This window comes from Schistocerca nitens, chromosome 7, assembly GCF_023898315.1.
Source record: "Schistocerca nitens isolate TAMUIC-IGC-003100 chromosome 7, iqSchNite1.1, whole genome shotgun sequence".
In the NCBI taxonomy this organism is placed as follows: domain Eukaryota; kingdom Metazoa; phylum Arthropoda; class Insecta; order Orthoptera; family Acrididae; genus Schistocerca; species Schistocerca nitens.
In genome coordinates, this window is record NC_064620.1 from 216,654,896 (window position 1) to 216,681,966 (window position 27,071).

Here is a 27,071-nt window from a genome sequence, read left to right on the forward strand (position 1 = left end):
TCCCGTGTGTGCTGAAATCAAGAGACGTTGAACGGTGTTTGTGTTTGTGAACAGTTGCTTCAGAGGCAAAAACGGAAGGGATTTCTGCTTCGCATTGTGACCGGGGACGAAAAATGGGTTCATTATGATAACTCTAAACGCAAAAAATCATGGGGATATCCCGACCATGATTTCACGTCGAGGGCAAAACCGTATATTCACGGCTCCAAGATCATGCTCTGCATTTGGTGGAACCAGCTCGGCGTCATGTACTGTTGTTGTTGTGGTCTTCAGTCCTGAGACTGGTTTGATGCAGCTCTCCATGCTACTGTATCCTGTGCAAGCTTCTTCATCTCCCAGTACCTACTGCAACCTACATCCTTCTGAATCTGCTTAGTGTATTCATCTCTTGGTCTCCCCCTACGATTTTTACCCTCCACACTGCCCTCCAATACTAAATTGGTGATCCCTTGATGTCTCAGAACATGTCCTACCAACCGATCCCTTCTTCTGGTCAAGTTGTGCCACAAACTCCTCTTCTCCCCAATCCTATTCAGTACCTCCTCATTAGTTATGTGATCTACCCATCTAATCTTCAGCATTCTTCTGTAGCACCACATTTCGAAAGCTTCTATTCTCTTCTTGTCCAAACTATTTACCGTCCATGTTTCACTTCCATACATGGCTACACTCCATACAAATACTTTCAGAAATGACTTCCTGACACTTAAATCTATATTCGATGTTAACAAATTTCTCTTCTTCAGAAACGCTTTCCTTGCCATTGCCAGTCTACATTTTATATCCTCTCTACTTCTGCCATCATCAGTTATTTTGCTCCCCAAATAGCAAAACTCCTTTACTACTTTAAGTGTCTCATTTCCTAATCTAATACCCTCAACATCACCCGACTTAATTCGACTACATTCCATTATCCTCGTTTTGCTTTTGTTGATGTTCATCTTATATCCTCCCTTCAAGACACCATCCATTCCGTTCAACTGCTCTTCCAAGTCCTTTGCTGTCTCTGACAGAATTACAATGTCATCGGCGAACCTCAAGGTTTTTATTTCTTCTCCATGGATTTTAATACCTATTCCGAATTTTTCTTTTGTTTCCTTTACTGCTTGCTCAATTTACAGATTGAATAACATCGGGGAGAGGCTACAACCCTGTCTTACTCCCTTCCCAATCACTGCTTCCCTTTCATGTCCCTCGACTCTTATAACTGCCATCTGGTTTCTGTACAAATTGTAAATAGCCTTTCGCTCCCTGTATTTTACCCCAGCCACCTATAGAATTTGAAAGAGAGTATTCCAGTCAACATTGTCAAAAGCTTTCTCTAAGTCTACAAATGCTAGAAACGTAGGTTTGTCTTTCCTTAATCTTTCTTCTAAGATAAGTCGTAAGGTCAGTATTGCCTCACGTGTTCCAGTATTTCTACGGAACCCAAACTGATCTTCCCCGAGGTCGGCTTCTACTAGTTTTTCCATTCGTCTGTAAAGAATTCGTGTTAGTATTTTGCAGCTGTGGCTTATTAAACTGATTGTTCGGTAATTCTCACATCTGTCAACACCTGCTTTCTTTGGGATTGGAATTATTATATTCTTCTTGAAGTCTGAGGGTATTTCGCCCGTTTCATACATCTTGCTCACCAGATGGTAGAGTTTTGTCAGGACTGGCTCTCCCAAGGCCGTCAATAGTTCCAATGGAATGTTGTCTACTCCGGGGGCCTTGTTTCGACTCAGGTCTTTCAGTGCTCTGTCAAACTCTTCACGCAGTATCGTATCTCCCATTTCATCTTCATCTACATCCTCTTCCATTTCCATAATATTGTCCTCAAGTACATCGCCCTTGTATAGACCCTCTATATACTACTTCCACCTTTCTGCTTTCCCTTCTTTGCTTAGAACTGGGTTTCCATCTGAGCTCTTGATGTTCATACAAGTGATTCTCTTATCTCCAAAGGTCTCTTTAACTTTCCTGTAGGCAGTATCTATCTTACCCCTAGTGAGACAAGCCTCTACATCCTTACATTTGTCCTCTAGCCATCCCTGCTTAGCTATTTTGCACTTCCTGTCGATATCATTTTTGAGACGTTTGTTTTCGTTTTTGCCTGCTTCATTTACTGCATCTTTATATTTTCTCTTTTCATCAATAAAATTAATATTTCTTCTGTTACCCAAGGGTTTCTACCAGCCCTCTTCTTTTTACCTATTTGATCCTCCGCTGCCTTCACTATTTCATTCCTCAATGCTACCCATTCCTCTTCTACTGTATTTCTTTCCCCCATTCCTGTCAATTGTTCCCTTATGCTCTCCCTGAAACTCTGCACAACCTCTGGTTCTTTCAGTTTATCCAGGTCCCATCTCCTTAAATTCCCACCTTTTTGCAGTTTCTTCAGTTTTAATCTACAGGTCATAACCAACAGATTGTGGTCAGAGTTCACATCTGCCCCTGGAAATGTCTTACAATTTAAAACCTGGTTCCTAAATCTCTGTCTTACCATTATATAATCTATCTGATACCTTTTAGTATCTCCAGGGTTCTTCCATGTATACAACCTTCTTTCATGATTCTTAAACCAAGTGTTAGCTATGATTAAGTTGTGCTCTGTGCAAAATTCTACCAGGCGGCTTCCTCTTTCATTTCTTAGCCCCAATCCATATTCACCTACTACGTTTCCTTCTCTCCCTTTTCCTACACTCGAATTCCAGTCACCCATGACTATTAAATTTTCGTCTCCCTTCACTATCTGAATAATTTCTTTTATTTCATCATACATTTCTTCAATTTCTTCATAATCTGCAGAGCTAGTTGGCATATAAACTTGTACTACTGTAGTAGGTGTGGGCTTCGTATCTATCTTGGCCACAATAATGCGTTCACTATGCTGTTTGTAGTAGCTTACCCGCCTTCCTATTTTCCTATTCATTATTAAACCTACTCCTGCATTACCCTTATTTGACTTTGTGTTTATAACCCTGTAGTCACCTGACCAGAAGTCTTGTTCCTCCTGCCACCGAACTTCACTAATTCCCACTATATCTAACTTTAACCTATCCATTTCCCTTTTCAAATTTTCTAACCTACCTGCCCGATTAAGGGACCTGACATTCCACGCTCCGATCCGTTGAACGCCAGTTTTCTTTCTCCTGATAACGACATCCTCTTGAGTAGTCCCCGCCCGGAGATCCGAATGGGGGACTATTTTACCTCCGGAATATTTTACCCAAGAGGACGCCATCATCATTTAATCATACAGTAAAGCTGCATGCCCTCGGGAAAAATTACGGCCGTAGTTTCCCCTTGCTTTCAGCCGTTCGCAGTACCAGCACAGCAAGGCCGTTTTGGTTATTGTTACAAGGCCAGATCAGTCAATCATCCAGACTGTTGCCCTTGCAACTACTGAAAAGGCTGCTGCCCCTCTTCAGGAACCACACGTTTGTCTGGCCTCTCAACAGATACCCCTCCGTTGTGGTTGTACCTACGGTAGGGCTATCTGTATCGCTGAGGCACGCAAGCCTCCCCACCAACGGCAAGGTCCATGGTTCATGGGGGGGCGTCATGTACTATGAGATGTTAAAACCAAGTGAAACAATCACAGGTGCTCATTATCGAACACAATGAATGTGTTTGAGCAGAGCATTAAAAGACAATCGGCCGCAATACAGCGAGAGGCACGATAAAGTGATTTTGCAGCACGACGACGCTCGACCCCACGTCGCAAGAGAGGTCAAAACGTACTTGGAAACGTTAACATGGGAAGTCCTACCCCACCCGCCGTATTCTCCAGACATTGCTCCCTCTGACTATCACCTGTTTAGATCAATGGCGCATGGCCTGGCTGAGCAACACTTCCGATTTCATGAAGAAGTCACAAATTGGATCGACTCATGGATCGCTTCAAAAGATGAAAAATTTTTTCGACGCGGGATTCATACACTGCCCGAAAGAGGGGAAAAGGTAGTGGCCAGCGATGGAAAACACTTTGAATGATACACGTGTAACCAATTTCTTTCGTTAATGTTGGGGAAAAACAGCAGAAGCAAAGTTGTACACCTTGTCGTTTCTCCAAATAGGTAATACGAGCGTCATTTTTAAATTAAGAACCAATTTGTAATAGAGTGAAATGTATCAGAAACTACAATATGCACATTTTTTTCTCTTTTCAGCATGGTCACCATGAACATTTACTAAACTTTTTCAAGTCGTCGCACCAGCTTTTGGGTCCCTGGATCAAATAACTCTGCCACCTGACAATTAAATCAGTTAGTAACAGTTACTTCAACGTGTCATCATTTTCCAAGCGCTTTCCACAAGAAAATTCGTTCAGTTTTGGAAACAGATGAAAGCGTGATGGTGCTGAATCAGGGCTGTATGGTGCGTGATCCACTAATTCCCGATGAAACTTGTGGCACTAAGTCTTTGTTCCTGCCGCAACCTCAGGTTGAGCATTGTCGTGAAGCAGAGCGACGCCGCCAGAGAGCAATCCCCGGGCGCAATTTTGAATAGCGCCTAAGGTTTAATAATGTTTCACAGTATCTCTCAGCATTTATTGCCATTCCACTTGGCAAAAAGTCTAACAGAAGAATGCCTTTCCGATCTCAAAAAATCGTGGCCATGATTTTCCGTGTTGAAGATTCTTGTTTGAATTTTCGTTGTTTCGTCGGGGAGTTTGAATGACGCCACTCATTGGATTGACGTTAATTCTGTGGAGTGTAGTGCGCAGTCCACGTTTCATCACCGGTCACAACGTGACTCAAGAACGTCACCATAGCGCTCCAAACCGGACAAAGAATGTGCCATTTAATTGTTTTGTGTTCTTCTGTCAACATTTTCGGCACCCATCTCACACACATTTTTTTGTGGTGAAGTTTGTCAGTAACAAGGTGAAAAACCAATGATCTTAAAATTTGTGGAAATTTCTGGTGGAACTCGTTAATAGCGAAGCGCCTGTTTTGGCGAATTGCCTCGTCAAATTTTTGTATCAAGTCTTCATTCATGACAGCAAACCATCCAGATCGTTTTTCATCATGCACATTTGCCCTTCCTTCATTGAACAATCTACACTGTTTACGCATATTACCATCACTCATTACACCAGCACCACAGACTGCAACAAGCTGCTGGTGAGTTTCAGCCAGACGAACATGTCTTGCATTTGAGAACTTAATAACCGAGCTCACTTCACAATTAACAGAATTACTGGTGGCGACAGACGAAGCAGTATAACAATACACGCAACTCCGGCAGAGACGTCAAACATAATGGCGGCATGGTGGGAGACTGGCCAAGAGCGGGCGACTGTGGTAGGATGCGCGAAAACGATGTGCTGTCGGTTCTTACTTTAAAAATGACCCTCAAATAACAAATACTTTACTGAATAAATGACTTCCCAAGTTAGAGCTTAACAAAACCTGTTACTAAACGTCTTTGGAAGCTTTCCAGGAAACTGAATTCTTAGAGTTAAAATCATGTAGAGTATTCTAGCCCTAGCGACAATAAAGTAATGAGACTGATGTGAAAAAAATGTTGCTTACCGTTTTAGTTAAGTTTAGTGTTGTCTCCTTCAAAGTAGTTCCCTTCTGATTGCAAACACATTTTCCAGCGCTTCTGCCATTGATGGTAACATTTCTGGAACTCATCTTCTGTAATATCCTGCAAGACCCTCGTTACAGCTTTTTGGATAACTTGTGTTGTTTGAAAATGGTGTCCCTTGAAAGCAGTTTTGACTCTTGGAAATAAAAAAAGGTCGCACGGAGCCATATCTGGTGAATAAGGTAGCTGTAGTAGTAGTGAAATTTGTTTTGCGTTTAAAAATTGCTGTACTGACAGAGCAGTATGGGATAGCACATTATCGTGATGCAGAATCCAATTATCACCAATGTTGGCACGGACACGAAGAACTCTTTTACGAAGTCTTTCTAAAATTTCTTTGTAGTAATATTGGTTAACTGTTTGTCCAGGAGGCACCTAATCTGTATGAACAATTCCCTTGGAATCAAAGAAGCACACAAACATGCATTTCACTTTTGACTTTGACATGCGAGCTTTTTTTGGTCTGAGTAATCCCTTTGAGCACCATTGCGAACTTTGGTGCTTTGTCTCTGGATCGTAATGAAAAAACAAACCTTCATCACTAGTGATAACACGACTCAACAATTCTGGATTGATTTCGTCTGCTCTAACAGATCCGCTGCCACATTTTTCCGTATTCTCGCTGTTGTGGTGTGAGATTTTTGGGGACAATTTTTGCACAAATCTTTCTCATACCAAGATCTTCAGTTATTATTAGACGAACCGTTTCTCGATTGATGTTAAGTTCTTCTGCAATCATTTTCATGGATAATCTGCGATCAGATGATACGAGTTCACGCACCCTACCGGCTGGAGTGGCCGAGCGCTTCTAGACGCTACAGTCTGGAACCGCGCGACCGCTACGGTCGCAGGTTCAAATCCTGCCTCGGGCATGGATGTGTGTGATGTCCTTAGGTTAGTTACGTTTAAGTAGTTCTAACTTCTAGGGGACTGATGACCTCAGAAGTTAAGTCCCACACTGCTCAGAGCCATTTCACGCACCCTGGCCAAGTTGACTTCCATCCGTGAGATTGATGGGCGTCCTCTGCGGTCTTCATCTTCAACATTCGTTCTGCCTTCACTAAACATTTAATGCCAATGAAAAACTTGATCTCTTGACATAACCTCCTCTCCAAAAGCCTTCTGAAGCGAACTGTAAGTTGTCGTCGCGTTTTCATCCAATTTAACGCAAAAAGAAATGCCATACCGTTGCGCAATATTATGCGGTTCCATTTCCGTGACGAGAGACACAAACACGTGTTAACTTGTTACAGCACAACTCACGGTTGAGCAGTTGCATCGATGTGCCGCTTGGAGTAGAAGCAGCTTATATGGCTCTGAGCACTATGGGACTTAACATCTGTGGTCATCAGTCCCCTAGAACTTAGAACTACTTAAACCTAACTAAGGACATCACACACATCCATGCCCGAGACAGGATTCGAACCTGCGACCGTAGCGGTCACGCGGTTCCAGACTGAAGCGCCTAGAACCGCACGGCCACACCGGCCGGCGAAGCAGCTTATAGACCAAGGTCAAAGATATTATGCCTACGCAAGCCTGTAGGGTTATCACATCTTACTAAGTCTCATTACTTTATTGTCACACGTCGTACACTGCCAAACAAAAAACGTGTAGCACCCGGAAGTGGAGGAGTAAGCAAAGTAAAAATTCACAGGTTGAGAGCATATGTAATGTTATTCTAGTGATTACAATAGCGAGTCAAATTTACAAAGAACTTGGCAGCATGAGCCCACTTTTTAATATAATGTTACAGCTCCACTGACCCTGTAAACGCACTGCTTTGGTTGGGAAGGATCTCATAAAGCTGCTGTATTCTTTTCTTAGGAAAGATGGCCCACAAGTGTCGTAAATGTCCTTGATATCCTGAATACTGGCACTGGGATGGAATGGACATCTGTGCTGGCACCATACATGTTCTGTCAGACACAGGTATGGGGATCTTGGTGGCGACAGGAGTACCATGAAAACATGCATACAGTTCAGAGACACATGTTACACGTTGAAGGTGGCACCACGGTACTGTCAGGTGAGAGGTAACACTTGAGGACGCAGAATGTTCGTGACGTACCGTCATGACCTCAGAGTTCCCTCAGTTGCTACTAGCCGTACCTTGGAATCATATCTGATGGCTCCCCACAGCGTGATATCGGGAGTAAGACGATATGTCTCTCGAAAACATAGGAAGAATGAGAACTGTCTCCAACATACTCACCGACGATGACCATCTGGAATGGTGCAGAACGACGATTCATCTCGGCACACAGTACAACGCCATTCATCAGAAGCTCACGTTTCCTGGTGATGGAACCACTCTAATTGCAGCCGTTTTTGTTGTTGTGTTAATGGCAGTTCCTTAGACCAGCTGCTGCACCAATGGTGCAGGAAGACCTAGAATGTTGCAGGCAGCCCATTACTACTTGTTCTCAGATGGTAGGCTCTATGAAGGGGTTACGACATAGTTGGTGTACAATATGGCAATGCTCGCTGGTTGTGGTCAGATGTGATCTGCTGGAACCTAGACAACGAGTATGCTTGATCCCACGATCCCATGCAGTCCAACATCGGGCCACTGTCACATTGCAATGCTCTACAAATCTGGATATTCCCCAAGGTGGCCAAATGGAGACACATATTGAGGCCCCTTTCAGGCTACTGTTACCGAGCGAGGTGGTGCAGTGGTTAGCGCACTGTACTTGCATTCGACAGGACGATGGTTCAGACTCGCATCCGTCCGTCCTGATTTAGGTTTCCCGTGATTTTCCTAAATCGCTTCAGGAAAATGCCGGGATGGTTCCTTTGAAAGCGAATCGGCCCTAAGCGACCCAGCCATTTGGTATACATGCTACGGACTGTCTCAAGGATCTGGATCTCTCGGGCATGAAAACACACTCCCAGGGATGGAATGCACTGCCGCCTTAGTGTCTTCAGAGGGCCAAAGTGATTTTAAGCTTGACACAGCACACGAAAAGTTGTACTCCATATGTGGTTTTTACAACTTTGTTTTCGTCTATTTTAAGTATGTACCATAGTTTTATTGTTATTTATACAGATTGGTCCCAGCAGGAGAATGCTCTCGGTTGTTCTGTGGTTTTCCCTTATGGGGTTTTTAAAGTGCGTCTTCCAGAACAATTTACAAATTATGATGCGGAGTTATATGGTATTCTGATGATACTGGAGAGGGTTCACAGACATCACCATACGAGTTTTCTTGTGTGTTCCGACTCGCACAGTGCACTGCAAGCACTTCACCAGATGTATCCGGTAGACCCGCTGATTCAGCTCATCCCTGACTGCTTGCAGTGGCTCCAACGCCGTGGCAAGGAGGTGATCTTTTGCTGGATGCCTGGCCACGTTGGGATACAGGATAACGACATGGTTGACAAAACTGCCAAGGAAGCATGTTGGGATGGTGCTGTCCATCAGTGTCCCATCCCATTGCACGCCATTATCTAATTTTCTGACAGATGCATCATGTGTCAATGGGAGACTGAATGGTTGCAGGTGTCAGACAACAAACTGTGGTCGCTCAAATTGACCACAAAGGCTTGGCGGACTTTGTGTCAGTCTCGCCCCCTGGAAAGTGCTTTTGCTTACCAGACTGCGCATCGGGCATAGCCCTTTCACACATGGCTTCCTCCTCTGGCGGGAGGATCCACCATTCTGTGAAGTTTGTGGCTTGCCGCTTTCATTTCAGCATATTGTGGCTACGTGTGTTGTGTATTATACTGATATTAGGGCAACCCTTGGTCTCACTTGGTATCTGCCTACCATCCTCGTAGATACCGATACCAGTGTTAACAGAGAGGTGAAATTTTGTGAACTGTCAGGTCTCGTCCCTAAACTGGTAGGGAAGGGCGGAAGACTTTAGTACGTTATAAACTGCTCCGCATGTGGGGACAGACTTCGTCCCCACCCATGAGATTTCATGTTGACTTTTTGCATTGGGCTGATGACCATGATGTCGTGTGTCCCCTCAACTAAATCATCACCATCGTCATCCTTTCAAAGGGAATGGCCGCAATCCTTCCCATCCTCCCTTAAACCAATGGGACCAATGAATTCCATGTTTGCTCCCTTCCCACAAATCAACCAACCAAACTATTGTCAGTTGCTGGTAACACCGTCTCACACAAGTATGTGTCATCTCTGTGTCCTTCACAGTGATCACTAAACATCTGGCACGGTTCACAGCCTTTATGTACCCAACCAGGCCTGATAACAACACTAAAGCCGCTATCTGGTGGGCGTTCTATTTGTCACACAGAATCGCAACTCAAATTATTTACATACTTGTCGATGGCGTATACGTGTACGAACTTCGACCGATCGTGTCTTCTGAGCGCTTCACGTTTCCATCTGGCAGTGCAGCTCTTTGCAGATGTGTCCTTGGTAAAAATTTTAATAAACGTTGGTTCAGTAGTATATACAATAAGGTGACAAAAGTCATGGGATACCTCCAGATAATCGTTTCGGGCCACCTTTTGCTCGTCGTAATGCAGCAACTCGACGTGGCATGGACTCAATAAGTCGTCGAAAGTCCATTACAGAAATATTGAGTCAAGCTGCCTCTATAGTCGTCCATAATTGCGAAAGTGTTGCCGGTGCAGGATTTTGTGTTCAAACTGACCTTTCGATTCTGTCCCATAAATGTTCGATGGGATTCATGCCGGGTGATCTGGGTGGCCAGATCATTCGCTTGAACTGTCCAGGATGTTCTTCGAACCACTCGTAAACAACTATGGCCCGTTGACATGGCGCATTGTCATCGATGAAAATTCCATCGCTGTTTAGGATCATAAATCGATGAATGGCTCAAAATGGTCTCCAAGTAGCCGAACGTAAACATTTCCTGTCAGTGATCAGTTCAATTGGACCAGAGGACCTAGTCCAATTCGTGTAAACACCATTATGAAGCCACAACCGAGTATGTTCGTCGTACGTCCCACATTGATTTCCGTGGTTATTTCACGCAGTGTTGCTTTTCTATTACTACTGACAACTCGCCGCTGCTCTCGGTCGTTAAGTGAAGGATGTACGCTGCTGCGTTGTATGTGGTGATAGGAAATTTGCTATTCTCGGCACACTCTTGACACTGTGGATCTCGGAATACTGAATTCCCTAACGATTTCCGAAATGGAATGTTCCATGCGCCTCTTTCCAAGTACCATTCCGCGTTCATAGTCGCGGTCATAGTCACGTCGGACACCTTTCCACATCAGTCACTTGAGTACAAATGACAGCTCAGCCATTGCACTGCCCTTTTATATGTTGTGTATGCGATACTACCGCCATCTGTATACGTGCATGTCGCTGTCCCATGCCTTCTGTCTCCTCGGTGTAAGTGTTTATGAACAAAATTATTTCTGAAGACACGTGTCTTTGTAGCGAGCACCCGGACGAGCCGGTGGAGCTGCGCCTGGAAGACGGCGAGCAGCGGCTGGACGGCGTCTTCGACCCGCGCCGCCCCACCAAGGTCATCGTGCACGGCTACGTGGGCGGCGTCGACTTCAACGTCACCAAGATGGTCCGACAAGGTGCGTCTCTGCAGCTCCCACAGTCAATGCACAGTACGCCCGGCTAGACAAAAAATTAATCACCTGCCATGCCGAATACCATATTTCATTGGAAGTATCCAGACAGGCATATGTACGAGGCGTGTTTTTGAAGTGAAGTCCGTTTTGTTGTAGGCACTTGTAGTTGGCGCGCATACCGCAACGAGCGCGAGCGTCGTGTACCGGCATGCCTCGGGAACAACTGTGCTCAGTTTCAGCTGTGTAGCTAACCGGTACGGTTCTGTTGTCTGCTTTCAAAATGTTTAAGACTATCAACTCGCCCGCCGCGAGGTTCGATCAGATATGACGGTTTTTGTCAGCAAGGAACGTGTCTGCTGCAGAAATTCATCGACAGATTTGCGAAGTGTACGGTGATACTGTTATGAGTGAAAGCAAAAAGCGCAAGTGGGTACGTGAATTCAGAGATGGCCGTGACAACGTCCATGATAAGGACCGCTCCAGTCGCCCTTCTTTGATTACGGACGATTTGGTGGCTTCAGTTGAAGCGAGGATTCGTGATAACAGGCGCTTCACAATAACAGGTCTCTCAAACGAATTTCCTGACGTGTGGAGATCAGTTCTTTACAACATTGTTTCTGAACACTTTAAGTTTAGGAAACTGTGTTCCCCTCGGGTCCCGAAACTCCTAACAGAGGACCACAAAAACCAAAGATCTGAGTGTGTGATGAAGTTCTTGACTCGTTATCACGAAGAAGGTGATGGCTTCTTGAGTCTGGTCGTAACTGGAGACGAAACATGGGTTTCGTATATCACGCCCGAATCGAAGCAACAGAGCATGGAATGGAGACACACACACTTGCCTGTAAAGGTGAAGGCCAAACAGACTCTATTCCAGCGCAAAATCAGGGTGTTGGTGTTTTGGGATAGGTATGGTGTTTTGTTGGTCGACTTCATGCAACGAGGAACCATTATCAATGCAGAAGCATACTGCCAAACCCTGAGAAAGCTACGCAGAGCGATTCAAAACAAAAGACGCGGCACACTGACGAAGGCAATTGTCCTTCAGCATGAGAATACAAGACCTCACACTGCAGGTCACACCCACGATTTATTGGACAGTTTTGGCTGGGAAGTCTTAGACCACCCACCCATCCACCCTACAGTCCTGATCTTGTGCCGAGCGATTACCATGTGTTCCCCCACCTCAAACAACACCTCAGTGGCAACCGTTACAATGATGACAACGACGTGAAAACGGCACTGAACTCTTCGTTATCGGAGCAGGCGGCAAGTTTTTATGAAGACGGTATTTTAAAATTGGTTGAGAGGTATGATACGTTTTTCAACAAACTTGGCAACTATGTCGAAACATAGAGTGAAGTATGTAGTTTCTGAAAAAAAATTTACTGTTTTCAAATAACCTTTCGTTGTGTACTTATGTTCAAGCGGACCTCACTTAAAAAAAAAAAAAACACACCTCGTAATAGGGAATTAATCACTAGATGTCACGACAGGCAGACCCGCCACTATAATTGGAGGTGTGGAGTATTGTAAGTAGAGAATCAGTAACAGTAGCATGATTCGGTCATGAGAGCTCAATGACTTCTCACGTGGATTAGTCATCCGATTTCACCTGAGCAATAAGTACATCAGGGACATTTCAATCATTCTAAGGCTGCCCTAGTCGGCTGTTGGTGATGCCATTGTGAAGTGGACACTTGAAGGATCAACCATAACTAACCCGAGCCTAGGCAGACCTCATGTACTGGCGTACAGCAACCGTCGAGAATCTCGAAACGTAATTGTAAAAAAACGCATAAAATCAAAAAAAGGGATCACTCGTGAGCTTCAGAGTGCTACCAGCAGTCGATCTAGCACAATGCCTGTGCATAAGGTGTTAAAAAGGATGGGTTACAATGGTCAAGCAGGTCGTCATAATCCACACATATCTGCAGTCAGTGCTAAGCGAAACTTGAGGAGGTGTCAAGTGGAACGCCACTGGACATTGAATGACGGGAAACGAGTGGTTTTGAATAATGAATCACGCTACGCCGTACAGCAATCCAAGGGAAAGGTTTGAGTTGGAGAAAGTCTGAAAACCATTACCTGCCCTTGTGTAGTAGTAATGATGTGGTCCCCTTATTGCGCTTAAGTATTAACACATTCTACAGCATTGTACATTGCCTACAGTAGAGGAACAGTTCGGGGACTACGACTGTGTGTATTAGATGATGTTTGGTTTCTGGGGCGCTCAACTGCGCGGTCATCAGCGCCCGTACAAAGTACCAATTTTTACACAGTCCATTCTTGCCACTGTCACTAATGATGATGAAAACACAAACACCCAATCCATGGTCAGAGAAAATCCCCAACCCGGTCGGAAATCGAATCTGCGACCCCGTGTTCGAGAGCCAGCGACGCTAGCGAGTAGACCACGAGCTGCGTACTGTGTGTATTAGCATTACAATGCATCCTGCCATAAAGCAGCATCTGTGAGACAATGGGTTGTGGACAATAACATTCCTGAAATAGAATGGCTTGCTAATAGTCCCGACCTATACCAATGGAACACCTTTAGGGTTAGTGAGAACGTCGACTTCTCTGATGTCAGCGGTTGAGGAAGAATGTGCTACCTCCAGAAGCGTTCAGATACCTCTCTGAAACTGTCTCAAGCAGAGTTCAAGCCATTATAAAGGCGAATTGTGGACACAGTCCATATTAATGTCCACTACTAGGTGTCCAGATACTATTGAGCAGATAGTATATAATACTAACTTCTGGCAGAATATGTAACGTATGTACCATGAAAGGGAGTGACTTTCTGTCTGACAGATAACCACGTTTGTCCTTTGTCTTCTGTTGAAACTAGGCAACAAGCTATTTATCTGCTAAACAAAATTCATAATAAAACGGGCTTAAAAATGAAGCTAGATCTTAGCTACACAAAACAGTTGTTCTGTAGATTGCCAAGTCCATAGCGGCGGACAGGACATCTTGGAGCAACCGCATACATTTTCTGAGAAGTTGACAGACAGTCCACGTTTGTATTGGAGTCGTCCCTGTTAAGCTGAGCTGGTGTAGCACTTGGTGTGGGACCAAGAAAAAAGAAAGCAAACTGTAAATGTCGTTAGGCCAACGTAGGCTAGTAAATCAGCTGTCTGTACCTATTCCCAAACAGCATACTTGCGTGTTGTTATGATAGGTGTGTGTTTACACAGTCTGAACACAGTGGGTCGGCAGTCAAAACTGGCTCTTTAGCCCCACCACCAGAGTTAAATTAGGCTCCTGTGTGGGAAAAGTTGGAACCGCATTCCCATCTGTGTTGCTTGGAAACCTGCACAAACTACCTCAATCCCTGCCCTGACCGTGAATTTCTGTAAAATCACAGTAAAATAGATCAGATGTGGTGACAGATTTTGGACTGAACGTTGTAGCACAACTGTACTGAAATAGGAGTCGACTACATAATCAATTAATCAGTATATTTTGAGGAAGACTCACAAATAAATTAATAACGGAGCTTACACGATTGAAACAAAGTAAAAAAGGCACCGATATATGTAGCAAGGGTGCCTTGCTTTACCATATACTTCTTACTGGACTAGGAGACAATGTCTGGTCAGTCACGAAAAACCACACACATAAATAATGGGAGGACAGAAAATGAATAAAAATAAAACTCCTAATTGAGTAAATGGGTAAATTTGGAGAGGATATGGAGGCCAACAGGAACGGGAAACAACTCTTGGATTTCTGTGCCAGTATGGGCTTAGTAATCACAAACTCCTTTTTAAACATAAGAATATTCACCGGTATACTTGGGAAGGCAGGGGAACCAGATCTGCCATTGACTATATAATAACAGATCAGGAATTCAGGAAGGCTGTGAGGGACACACGTGTATTCAGGGGATTCTTTGATGACACTGATCATTATTTAATCTGCAGTGAAATTGGGATTGTGAGGCCGAAAGTGCAGGAGGTCAGGTCCATATGTAGGAGGATAAGAGTGGAGAAACTTCAGGATAAGGAAATCAGGCACAAGTACATAACAGCGATCTCAGAAAGGTACCAGTTAGTTGAATGTAGTCAATTACAGTCATTGGAAAAGGCATGGACAAGGTACAGGGACGCAGTACTAGAAGTGGCTAAAGAATGTCTTGGAACAGTAGTGTGTAAAAGTAGGATGAAGCAAACAGCTTCGTGGAATGACACAGTCAAGGCAGCCTGTAAAAGGAAAAAGAAGGCGTATCAAAAATGGCTACAAACTAGAACTCAGGTAGACAGAGAAAGTTATGTTAAAGAAAGAAACGAAACAAAGCCAAACAGATAATTGCAGCGTCCAAGAAGAAATCTTGGGAAGACTTTGGAAACAGGTTGGAGACTATGGGTCAAGCTGCTGGAAAACCATTCTGGAGTGTAATTAGCAGTCTTCGAAAGGGAGGTAAGAAGGAAATAACAAGTATTTTGGACAGGTCAGGAAAACTGCTGGTGAATCCAGTGGATGCCTTGGGCAGATGGAGGGAATATTTTGAAGAGTTCCTCAATGTAGGTGAAAATACGATCAGTAATGTTTCAGATTTCGAGGTAGAATGGGATAGGAATTATGATGGAAATAGGATCACATTTGAGGAAGTGGAGAAAATGGTCAGTAGATTGCAGTGCAATAAAGCAGCTGGGGTGGATGAAATTAAGTCGGAACTCATCAAATACAGTGGAATGTCAGGTCTTAAATGGCTACACAGGATAATTGAATTGGCCTGGGTGTCGGGACAGGTTCCATCAGACTGGACAAAAGCAGTAATCACACCAATATTTAAACATGGAAACAGAAAAGATTGTAACAACTACAGAGGTATCTCTTTAATCAGCGTTGTGGGTAAAATCTTCGCAGGTATTGTTGAAAGGAAAGTGCGAGTATTAGTTGAGGACCAATTGGATGAAAATCAGTGTGAGTTTAGGCCTCTTAGAGGTTGTCAGGACCAGATCTTTAGCTTACGGCAAATAATGGAGAAGTGTTATGAGTGGAACAGGGAATTGTATCTATGCTTTATAGATCTAGAAAAGGCATATGACCGGGTTCCTAGGAGGAAGTTATTGTCCGTTCTACGAGATTATGGAATAGGAGGCAAACTTTTGCAAGCAATTAAAGGTCTTTACATGGATAGTCTGGCAGCAGTTAGAGTTGACGGTAAGTTGAGTTCATGGTTCAGAGTAGTTTCATGGGTAAGACACTGTCTCCACTGTTGTTCATATTATTTATGGATCATATGTTGAAAACAATAGACTGGCTGGGTGAGATTAAGATATGTGAACACAAAATAAGCAGTCTTGCATATGTTGATGACTTCGTTGTGATGTCAGATTCGATTGAAAGTTTGCAAAGTAATATTTCAGAGCTTGATCAGAAATATAAGGACTATGGTATGAAGATTAGCATCCCCAAAACGAAAGTAATGTCAGTGGGAAAGAAATATAAACAGATTGAGTGCCAAATAGGAGGAACAAAGTTAGAACAGGTGGATGGTTTCAAGTACTTGGGATGCATATTCTCACAGGATGGCAACATAGTGAAAGAACTGGAAGCGAGGTGTAGCAAAGCTAATGCAGTGAGCGCTCAGCTACGATCTACACTCTTCTGCAAGAAGGAAGTCAGTACCAAGACTAAGTTATCTGTGCACCGTTCAATCTTTCGACCAAATTTGTTGTTTGGGAGCGAAAGCTGGGTGGATTCAGGTTACCTTATCAACAAGGCTGAGGTTACGGATATGAAAGTAGCTAGGATGATTGCAGGTACTAGTAGATGGGAACAATGGCAGGAGGGTGTCCACAATGAGGAAATCAAAGAAAAACTGGGAATGAAATCTATAGATGTAGCAGTCAGGGCGAACAGGCTTAGATGGTGGGGTCATGTTACACGCATGGGAGAAGCAAGGTTACCCAAGAGACTCATGGGTTCAGCAGTAGAGGGTAGGAGGAGTCGGGGCAGACCAAGGAGAAGGTACCTAGATTCGGTGAAGAATGATTTTGAAGTAATAGGTTTAACATCAGAAGAGGCACCAATGTTAGCACTGAATAGGGGATCATGGAGGAATTTTATAAGGGGGGCTATGCTTCAGACTGAACGCTGAAAGGCACAATCAGTCTTAAATGATGATGATGATGATGATGATCCTAATTGAGGGTGAGCGAGAGAGATACTCTCTAAAGACGTAAAGATGGCACGTAGCAGCTGTCTTACACACCGTGAGGGGCTTGCAGAGTGTAGATGTAAACGTAGCTATAGCTATAGATATAGCGCTGGCGTGGGGATTTCAGTGATACGCAGTGATATGGATGCATCGTCATTATCTTATTGGCTCCATTGAGGAGAAAATGAACACAACTCCACATCACGGAGCTGTAGAGCCTGGAGTACTGCACGCTCCCCCTTGTCTAACAGACAACTCAACATGGCAACAATAACTGACTTACAAGCCCTCTCCAAAGATTGAAGGCCTGCACGTTCGATTGCTGTGTTGCCCATCTCACATATCTGGGTAGTAGTTGCTCGCCGACTTTTTCATAACACCCTTTCAGTAACAAGTGCATTCTAAACTTGTACACGACCATTTCTTCCGAGAAACATATTCACGCCATCTTTAATTGCACGCCACAGGCTCTGATGTCAGCACGTGGTGTGTCTGTATGAGAGGACCTCTGGCCACATTGACAAAACGCAACGGTAGAGGGTCCACACTGGACGATGGCGTCCTGGGCACTATTGTGTACTCAGATGGACTGGACGGACACCCAGTACATATCGTTGGCTTGCAAGGTTGGAGACAATGCAATGGCGGGACCTGACAAACTGATAACTCAACAGGTCATGGAGTTTGCAGATGTGGCAGGAACAAATAGTACTCAAGATTCCACAGGAATGTTAGAAATACGTGTTCTTGGCTAGCGAATATGTCTGTGTGCGGGAAAAGAGACCATTATGCAACAGCAACCAAAGACGCTGATAATAATTCGTTTAGTTACATGAACACACTGAGTTGTCGAATCAGTTGTATGGACAGGCTCATAGCAAAATTTGTAGAATGCTAGGGGAAATTCATTCCTGTAGCATGGAATTTCGCTTTTAGGCCTGGCGAAAGCATTTCAGCCACTACTTGGAGGTCAGTCAAGACTTTGTTTCTGGGTGCACTGATAATCAGTAGGCGTCCCTGCTGCAGGAGGAGGTCATTAGCTATTTCTCCAACTATCTGCCGATCTGTTATCAAACTTTATGGTATCTGTAGTACTCAGTTATACTGTCTCAACATGGCGCCTAAACGGTAGGACCATGTGGTCTGGAGTCATGGAATCGCGTCTTAATAGCAGAAGGACTCGGGTTCGAGCGAGGCAGATCTCTTGCTGTGGGGATTACTAAAACATTGGCTTTCAAAGAAAATGACCGACCGCGCAGAGGTCTCTACTTTTCGTAGCCAACCTAACAGTGCTCATCTACATAGTTTTTGGCAGTTGCTTAGCTGGATTAGGTTGCCAGACACTGACTTCTCCTAACAGCCAGAACCGCTGCACAGGCACCTGCCTGGGGTATTCTTGTGAGGTCAACATTTCAAAATTTACTGAAAGATTTCTCATACAACTTAAAACGCCACCTTGGCATAAATTACCAGTGCCCGAGTTAATAGCAGTTATGACCAGCAAAAATTATGGACAGTATCTTTATACTGTGTACTTGGTATCGCTCGTTTGCTCTCGCAACACCCATTAAACTACGAATTAAATTAAGGTAGAAATTAATTAATGAAACTGCTAACCTCAAAGGTCTGTTAATCTCTAACTGACCTAGTTCTGATATGGCGCTAATGGTTTGTCACAACTAGAGTGTGTAGCATCACAAGTGGTCACGTGGGATAGTCGTGTGATAACCAGTGCTCGGTTCGTTGTGGGCGACACGACACTCGTCTCTAGCCGGTCGGTGTGGCCGAGCGGTTCTAGGCGCTTCAGCCTGGAACCGCGGGACCGCTACAGTCGCAGGTTCGAATCCTGCCTCGGGTATGGATGTGTGTGATGTCCTTAGGCTAGTTAGCTTTAAGTAGTTCTAAGTTCTAGGGGACTCATGACCACAGATGTTAAGTCCCATAGTGCTCAGAGCCATTTGAACCATTTTTGACACTCGTCTCTGGCATATCATCACTGTATTAGAAATGCTGTACGCCACACTGGCATCACTGAAACATCCAGCTTGCTACGCGCCGTTACAGGAACTTTCCTCTCATATACTGGGTTTCGCAGGAATCGAATGAAGGGTGGAGCCACGGGTCGTAACACATCTGAGATGTAACGTCCACTATTCAAAGTGCGGTCAATGTGAGATGTTTATATTTTCCCACCTCCGCATTGCAAATGTTTTGAGTGAAATGCCCAGTCGATGCGCTGTTGTTTTCACGTCAATTCTGCCAACATTGGCCGGCCGGAGTGGCCGAGCGTTTCTAGGCGCTACAGTCTGGAACCGCGCGACCGCTACGGTCGCAGGTTCGAATCCTGCCTCGGGCATGGATGTGTGTGATGTCCTTAGGTTAGTTAGGTTTAAGTAGTTCTAAGTTCTAGGGGACTGATGACCTCAGAAGTTAAGTCCCACAGTGCTCAGAGCCATCTGCCAACATTGAAAGTTGTTTAGTTTTCGGGGTTTTGTAAAATTCCTGGATTCGTCTCGTCGCTGTGCAGCCTATGAAAAGGATTGCGGAAGACTCCCAAATAAATTCCAAAGTACAGTGCAGTTTTAACACCAATATATTTCCAGGACTCTGGTGTCCGAGCCTGGTGAATTGTACCGGTTACATCACATGTACCCAAAGTTGACGTCAATCGACACAGACTTCACAACAATCAACAAAAGAGTGAGCCTACAATACATTTGCTCGCAACCCTAGCCAAAAAACGAGTGCCCCAAGGCACCTGCGTGACCTCTATTTATACTTTTGTTAACAATTACCTACAATGAAAATTACAATTTTATGTAAAACCACAATTAAAAGTTAAACCGAATATGAGCTACACATTGCTAAAAATTTACACTCTCAGTGCGGAACAAGGTGAACCTATTTTCAACTTAGTTAGGAGTTAATATAACATTTTCTGACTAATTATGTTACAGATAACAATCACATTTCTAAATTTGTTTATAACAAATCAACTAGTGCCTGAATTTTAGTGCTAACATATATCGGAGATTCAATTAACATGCTTTATTTATATGTTCTATTTAATTTGCTGTAGTAATTTTATACTGATAGGTTTACTGGTAAATCCTGACCATGTGCTACATTTCTTTCGATTAGTTACAGTATTAATCTCACATTTATATTATGTTGCTCACATAAGAACAATGTTAATCAGCAAAGCATCGTTTTCGAATTATATGTATACATAGTGTTTTTTTGTATGTAATTTGGAAACAGGTCATTTTACAATTGAACAATTAGGACTAGTGTTTGTCTTTAATGCTTTCCAAGGGGTTCTGATAGGTAGCAATGAGATACAGTAATATTTCAAATGCGAACAAGCGGTGACCGAGACGTGTAACCAATGGGACCCCATACCATCGCGCCGGGTGATACGCCAGTATGGAGATGACGAATACGCGCTTCCAATGTGCGTTCACCGCGATGTCGCCAAACACGGATGCGACCATCATGATGCTGTAAACAGAACCTGGATTCATCCGAAAAAATGTTATTTTGCCATTTGTGCACCCAGGTTCGTCGCTGAGTACACCATCGCAGGCGCTCCTGTGTGTCATGTAGCGTCAAGGGTAACCGCAGCCATGGTCTCCGAGCTGATAGTCCATGCTGCTGCAAACGTCGTCGAACTGTTCGTGCAGATGGTTGTTGTCTTGCAAACGTCCCCATCTGTTGACTCAGGAATCGAGACGTGGCTGCACGATCCGTTACAGCCATGCGGATAAGATACCTGTCATCTCGACTGCTAGTGATACGAGGCCGTTGGGATCCAGCACGGCGTTCCGTATTACCCTCCTGAACCCACCGATTCCATATTCTGCTAACAGTCATTGGATCTCGACCAACGCGAGCAGCATGTCGCGATACGATAAACCGCAGTCGCGATAGGCTACAATCCGACCTTTATCAAAGTCGGCAACGTGATGGTACGCATTTCCCCTCCTTATACAAGGCATCACAACAACGTTTCACCAGGCAACGCCGGTCAACTGCTGTTTGTGTACGAGAAATCGTTTTAAACTTTCCTCATGTCAGCACGTTGTAGGTGTCGCCACCGGCACCAACCTTGTGTGAATGTTCTGAAAAGCTAATCATTTGCATATCACAACTTCTTCTTCCTGTCGGTTACATTTCGCGTCTGTAGCACGTCATCTTCGTGGTGTAGCAATTTTAATGGCCAGTAGTGTATCTTCAAACGTCTGCCAGTTCAGATTTTTCGGCTTCTCCGCTTAGTGCCAAATAAACCTGTGCCCATTCGTGCTGCCCTTCTCTGTATACGTTCAATATTCCCTGTTAGTTGCCGGCCGCGGTGGCCGTGCGGTTCTAGGCGCTCCAGTCCGGAGCCGCGCTGCTGCTACGGTCGAAGGTTCGAATCCTGCCTCGGGCATGGATGTGTGTGATGTCCTTAGGTTAGTTAGGTTTAAGTAGTTCTAAGTTCTAGGGGACTGATGACCACAGCAGTTGAGTCCCATAGTGCTCAGAGCCATTTGAACCCAACCCTGTTAGTTCTATGTGTTGTGGATCCCACACACTTGAGCAATATTCTATAGGGGTGCGCGAGTATTTTGTAAGCTACATGTTTTTTTCACATGTTCAAATGTGTGAATTCCTAAGGGACCAAATTGCTGAGGTCATCGGTTCCTAGACTTACACACTACTTAAACTAACTTAATCTAATTTATGCTAAGAACAACACACACACACACAAACACACACACACACACACACACACACACACACACACACACACACACACATGCCCGAGGGAGGACTCGAACCTCCAGCGGGAGGCGCCTCGCAATTCGTTACATGGTGCCTCTAACCGCGCGGCCACTCCGCGCGGCACGTTTTGTAGATTGTCTGCAAATTTCCCAATATACTATCAGTGAGCTGACGTCTGCCACCTGCTTTACGTTTGACCGAGCCTATGTGACCAGTCCATTTCATAGCCCAACAAATTATTACACACAGACATTTGTATGAGTTGACAGATTCCATTTGTGAGTCGGTGATATTGCAGTCATAGGCTAATAGGTTTTTTTTTTCGTTTTTCAAAGTGTACAGTTTTAGAATATTTGACACAAGCTTGCAATGTTTGCGCCAATTTGAAATATTATCAAGATCTGACAGAATGTTAATGCGGCTTTCTCAGATATTGCATCGTTACAGATTTTAAGAAAAGCTGAAATTTTGCAGTCACGTTATTAACTTTGTAGACTGCAATATTAAATTTTGCTGTTTAGTTTCACTGTCCTCCTGTTAGGGGCCGGAAAAATACACGTGCGTCATTTGTTTCATGTAAGTCTGGAAACACGTTGTGACGTTTCGACGACAATGAGCGCTATAGTCTGTCTTCGACTTGCAGAATATTATGAAGCTGCTGTCATGAGCTAGACTGTCTTGGACCCAGTGGCCAGTGTTAAAGACGCTGAATATTTATCCGGGGGAACGAGATGTCCATTCCCGACCAACCATGATGATCTGATCTATACTTTAATTCTTATTCCTGGTACGCACCAGGCGATGCCAGTTAGGTTCCTTAAAAAGGGCCGGCCGCGGTGGTCTAGCGGTTCTAGGCGCGCAGTCCGGAACCGCGCGACTGCTACGGTCGCAGGTTCGAATCCTGCCTCGGGCGTGGATGTTTGTGATGTCATTAGGTTAGTTAGGTTTAAGTAGTTCTAAGTTCTAGGGGACTGATGACCACAGATGTTAAGTCCCATAGTGCTCAGAGCCATTTGAACCATTTTGAACCTTAAAAAGGTCACGATTGCCATTTTATCCCACATTCGTCAAATCCGAGTTTGTGCTCCATCTGTAATATCAACGTCGTCGTGGCGTCAAACTCTAGCTTTGTTTTTCGTAGAACACGGTTATGTGTTAGAGTTAAAAGAACTCACCAGAAAACTCATCCCTTCAGAAAAACGCACATGTTCCAGAGCTGGTGCCAGGCACTCATATCAACCTTTACCCCTGACAGAAGTCGTCGCAGCGAAATGTACGCAGGTTGTACGGAATCAGCGCAGTAACATGGCTCGATGTGAAGATATGACAGGATGGCGGGAAGTACCTATTGTGTGCGGTTGTGGACTTTTCGGCCGTTGACTTTACGACCCGTGATCTCAACATGATGTTTCGGACACAGATATTGTAGCCGTGAATTTTCCGACCATTTTAGTTCCAAGGACATTCCTATGCAATCTTACGAATATACCGTAAAAATTACACCCATCTTCTGTGCATAGCTGTCTTGGTATCTGCGGCTCGGCAATAATGAGCGTATAGCATTGATGGCTGGGAGACCCCTCGCGGGGCGGTTCTTTAACGCCACTACGGCGACTTGCGGGTGAATGAGGATGAAAGACACACAACACCCAGTCATCTCGAGGCAGAGAAAATCGCTGACCCCGCCGGGAATCGAACCCGGGACCCGGTGCACGGGAAGCGAGAACGCTACCGCAAGACCACGAGCCGCGGCTCTGTTGTGGTACCCAAAAACAGAATTTTTCAGATGTTTCTCGATAACTGGTATAGATTTTTGAAAACAGGAAGGTGGTACATCTACACAAATGCCTAGAGAATGTAATGTTAAAATTTTTTGAAACTTTCTGCGATTGTTTGTTAATTAGATCCCGCCTCACAACGTATTTCACGTGTGCATGTAAGGTAACTTTGAACCCTTGTATCTTGGAAACGGATAAAGATGTCAAGAAAATTCTCAAGGATGTCCGAATCGCGATTTTAGGAATATGTCGTAAAAATTTCAGCCATTTAAAGTGAACAGCCGTATTGGAACTCACTGCCCGGTTTTGGTACGATAAATGGTGAAAAAACCTTTTGTTTTGAGGTTTTCTAAGGAACCGCCCATGAAATAATGTTGCCTCCATAAGCCTCTTAAGGCCCACCGTAGGCCACATTAAATGCAAAAAGAACCAATCCATTTGCTCCATTTGCCTAAGAAGGAGGAAGTGTGTAATATTCATAATTTGACATACACTGTAGGATAACGCCACTAAGACGCTCCTTCTGTTTGGTGACAAATGGTCCATAGTCCAAAGGGCGAATACGTGACGCAACAGAACCCGATGTATGAGCCCCGGAGGAATCCCGTTTTTATGCGTGTTTTGGAACTTATTAGGTGGCGCAAGATGTCGCATGTGTAACGATAATATCAGTTATTCTTTTGTTAAGATTTATGTACTTCATTTATTTTTTAAGAGGCACGGCAATGGAGTCTTTTTTAGTTTCAAACATAGCATTAACTGAATCTTTCTTCTGTTTATTTATCAGGAAGTATACCTTCGGATGCTTTTGATTTATGGAGGACTTCAGTTTTCTGTAGCAACCTTCGACAGCGTTCGTGACCCTGTGCCGCTGATTAAAAACATCCCACATTTGAACCGATATACTAGGATTTTGCTTTCACTGATTGCGCATGTGGTCTGAGAAATGCGTGAACTTTTCTCCACCGGGCATTACCTCTATGATAACCATAAACGCTTCATCGACGCTGTTTAGTGGAAAATGTGCCACTGCAGCACACATGCTACAAAGTAATCGGACCTCTTATCTACTTCTGTATTCCTCCGTTAATCCCAGTTCTTCTATTTTCTGCCACAGACATCGACTGAAGTGCAAACTGCAACCGGTAAGGGATTCAGGGAACAAGGTTTTCATTGCTTTAATTGTTACCATTTCGAAGTCTAGCACTGCAGTTTCCGGCGACCACCCGGTCATCTTATTTTGCAATCCCGAAAAGGTCTTTCATATTTATTTTGAATTTTGTCTGATGAGCAAAGCAAGTAAAGTAGGAAATACTTTCTTCTCCTGTTCTGTGCTTCCGATATTGCCGTTTATTGTGTGCAATTGTCTGAATTGTTTCGAACAACTGTCATATGTGTCATCCATAAGAACAGCTCCATTTCCACACAGAGTTTTCTCCGCTTTTCACAACGGAACAACAGGATTCTTCTGTGAGAAATAGACGCATCGTCAGTTTTCAGCAAGTTATTTCCTTCAGTAATTTCAAAATGCCTTCACTCAGTTGAATCTCAGTGCCAGGATTGTGGGTCATCCCAATAGCTTCCCTTGTTGCTTTATACAATGCAGACTTGGAGTTCTCATAATTTGGCATATTTGAGACGATGTCACAGATCTAGAAATCTCTCTTTTAAAAATCCGGGAAAACAGACAGCAGTAATGCATTCTCTTTTTAATCTACGTGTTTGATTCGTCAAGTGGGCAAGAATGTTGCTGTTAGCCCAGATTCTGCCATTCGCAATTTTTAAACGGCCTTGACACTTACTCAGTTCAGAAATCGATGCACAACCTGTTCACTCCGTTTTCGGTGCACCTGGTATTGATGACCGTCCTTGAGAGGACAAGGCTTTCCTTTCGTTGCTGTAATTATTTCCATTATTCACGGTGTTAGAACTCAAATAGCGCAAGAAACTGCACGAAAACGAAGGTTGTCCGCGAGAGTACTGACCGACTAACGGTGGCAACACATCGGTTGGTAGTGAATGGCTGACGTAAATACCACGATGCACCTGCAGTAGGTGACGAAATGAAATAATTTTCACAATGGGACACTGAAATGAATTCAACGGCGACAAGCGAAAATTTGTGCCGGACTCTGTCTCCTATCCCGATTTCCCGCTGTAGAAGAGTGGTCGCCTTCACTGATTATCCGAGCACGCTTTCTGTCCGACCAGAAGTCCCAACTTGTAGCATACTACTTAGTTGGTCCTACAGGCGAAAGAAGTGCTCGGATATCCGAAGAGTGAAGGTGACAACTCGCGTAAAGCGATAACTGCGGGTTCGAGTCGAGGTTCGACGCAAAGTTTCACTTGCCGTCATTGTTTCCATTTCAGCGCAGTCGCAGCGGTCGCTGTCATAATTTATTTCGTTTCATCATGTATATGAAAGGGAAGCAGTGGCTGGGAAAGGAGTGAGACAGGGTTGTAGCCTCTCCCCGATATTATTCAATCTGTATATTGAGCAAGCAGTAAAGGAAACAAAAGAAAAATTCGGAGTAGGTATTAAAATTCATGGAGAAGAAGTAAAAACTTTGAGGTTCGCCGATGACATTGTAATTCTGTCAGAGACAGCAAAGGACATGGAAGAGCAGTTGAACGGAATGGACAGTGTCTTGAAAGGAGGATATAAGATGAACATCAACAAAAGCAAAACGAGGATAATGGAATGTAGTCAAATTAAATCGGGTGATGCTGAGGGGATTAGATTAGGAAATGAGACACTTAAAGTAGTAAAGGAGTTTTGCTATTTAGGGAGTAAAATAACAGATGATGGTCGAAGTAGAGAGGATATAAAATGCAGACTGGCAATGGCAAGGAAATCGTTTCCGAAGAAGAGAAATTTGTTAACATCGAGTATAGATTTAAGTGTCAGGAAGTCATTTCTGAAAGTATTGGTATGGAGTGTAGCCATGTATGGAAGTGAAACATGGACAATAACCAGTTTGGACAAGAAGAGAATAGAAGCTTTCGAAATGTGGTGCTACAGAAGAATGCTGAAGATAAGGTGGGTAGATCACGTATCTAATGAGGAGGTATTGAATAGGATTGGGGAGAAGAGAAGTTTGTGGGACAACCTGACTAGAAGAAGGGATCGGTTGGTAGGACATGTTTTGAGGCATCAAGGGATCACAAATTTAGCATTGTAGGGCAGCGCGGAGGGTAAAAATCGTAGAGGGAGACCAAGAGATCAATACACTAAGCAGATTC

The 27,071-nt window shown here is 44.1% G+C and overlaps 1 protein-coding gene across 1 annotated transcript in view; it reads left to right on the forward strand.

Moving 5' to 3' along the window:
• LOC126194871 (pancreatic triacylglycerol lipase-like) overlaps positions 1-27,071 on the forward strand; it is a 247,020-nt gene that overhangs the window by 87,933 nt on the left and 132,016 nt on the right. The window contains exon 3 of the mRNA XM_049933215.1: positions 10,969-11,117. Within this exon, the coding sequence (XP_049789172.1) occupies positions 10,969-11,117 (149 nt within the window). The remainder of the gene's footprint in view (positions 1-10,968; positions 11,118-27,071) is intronic.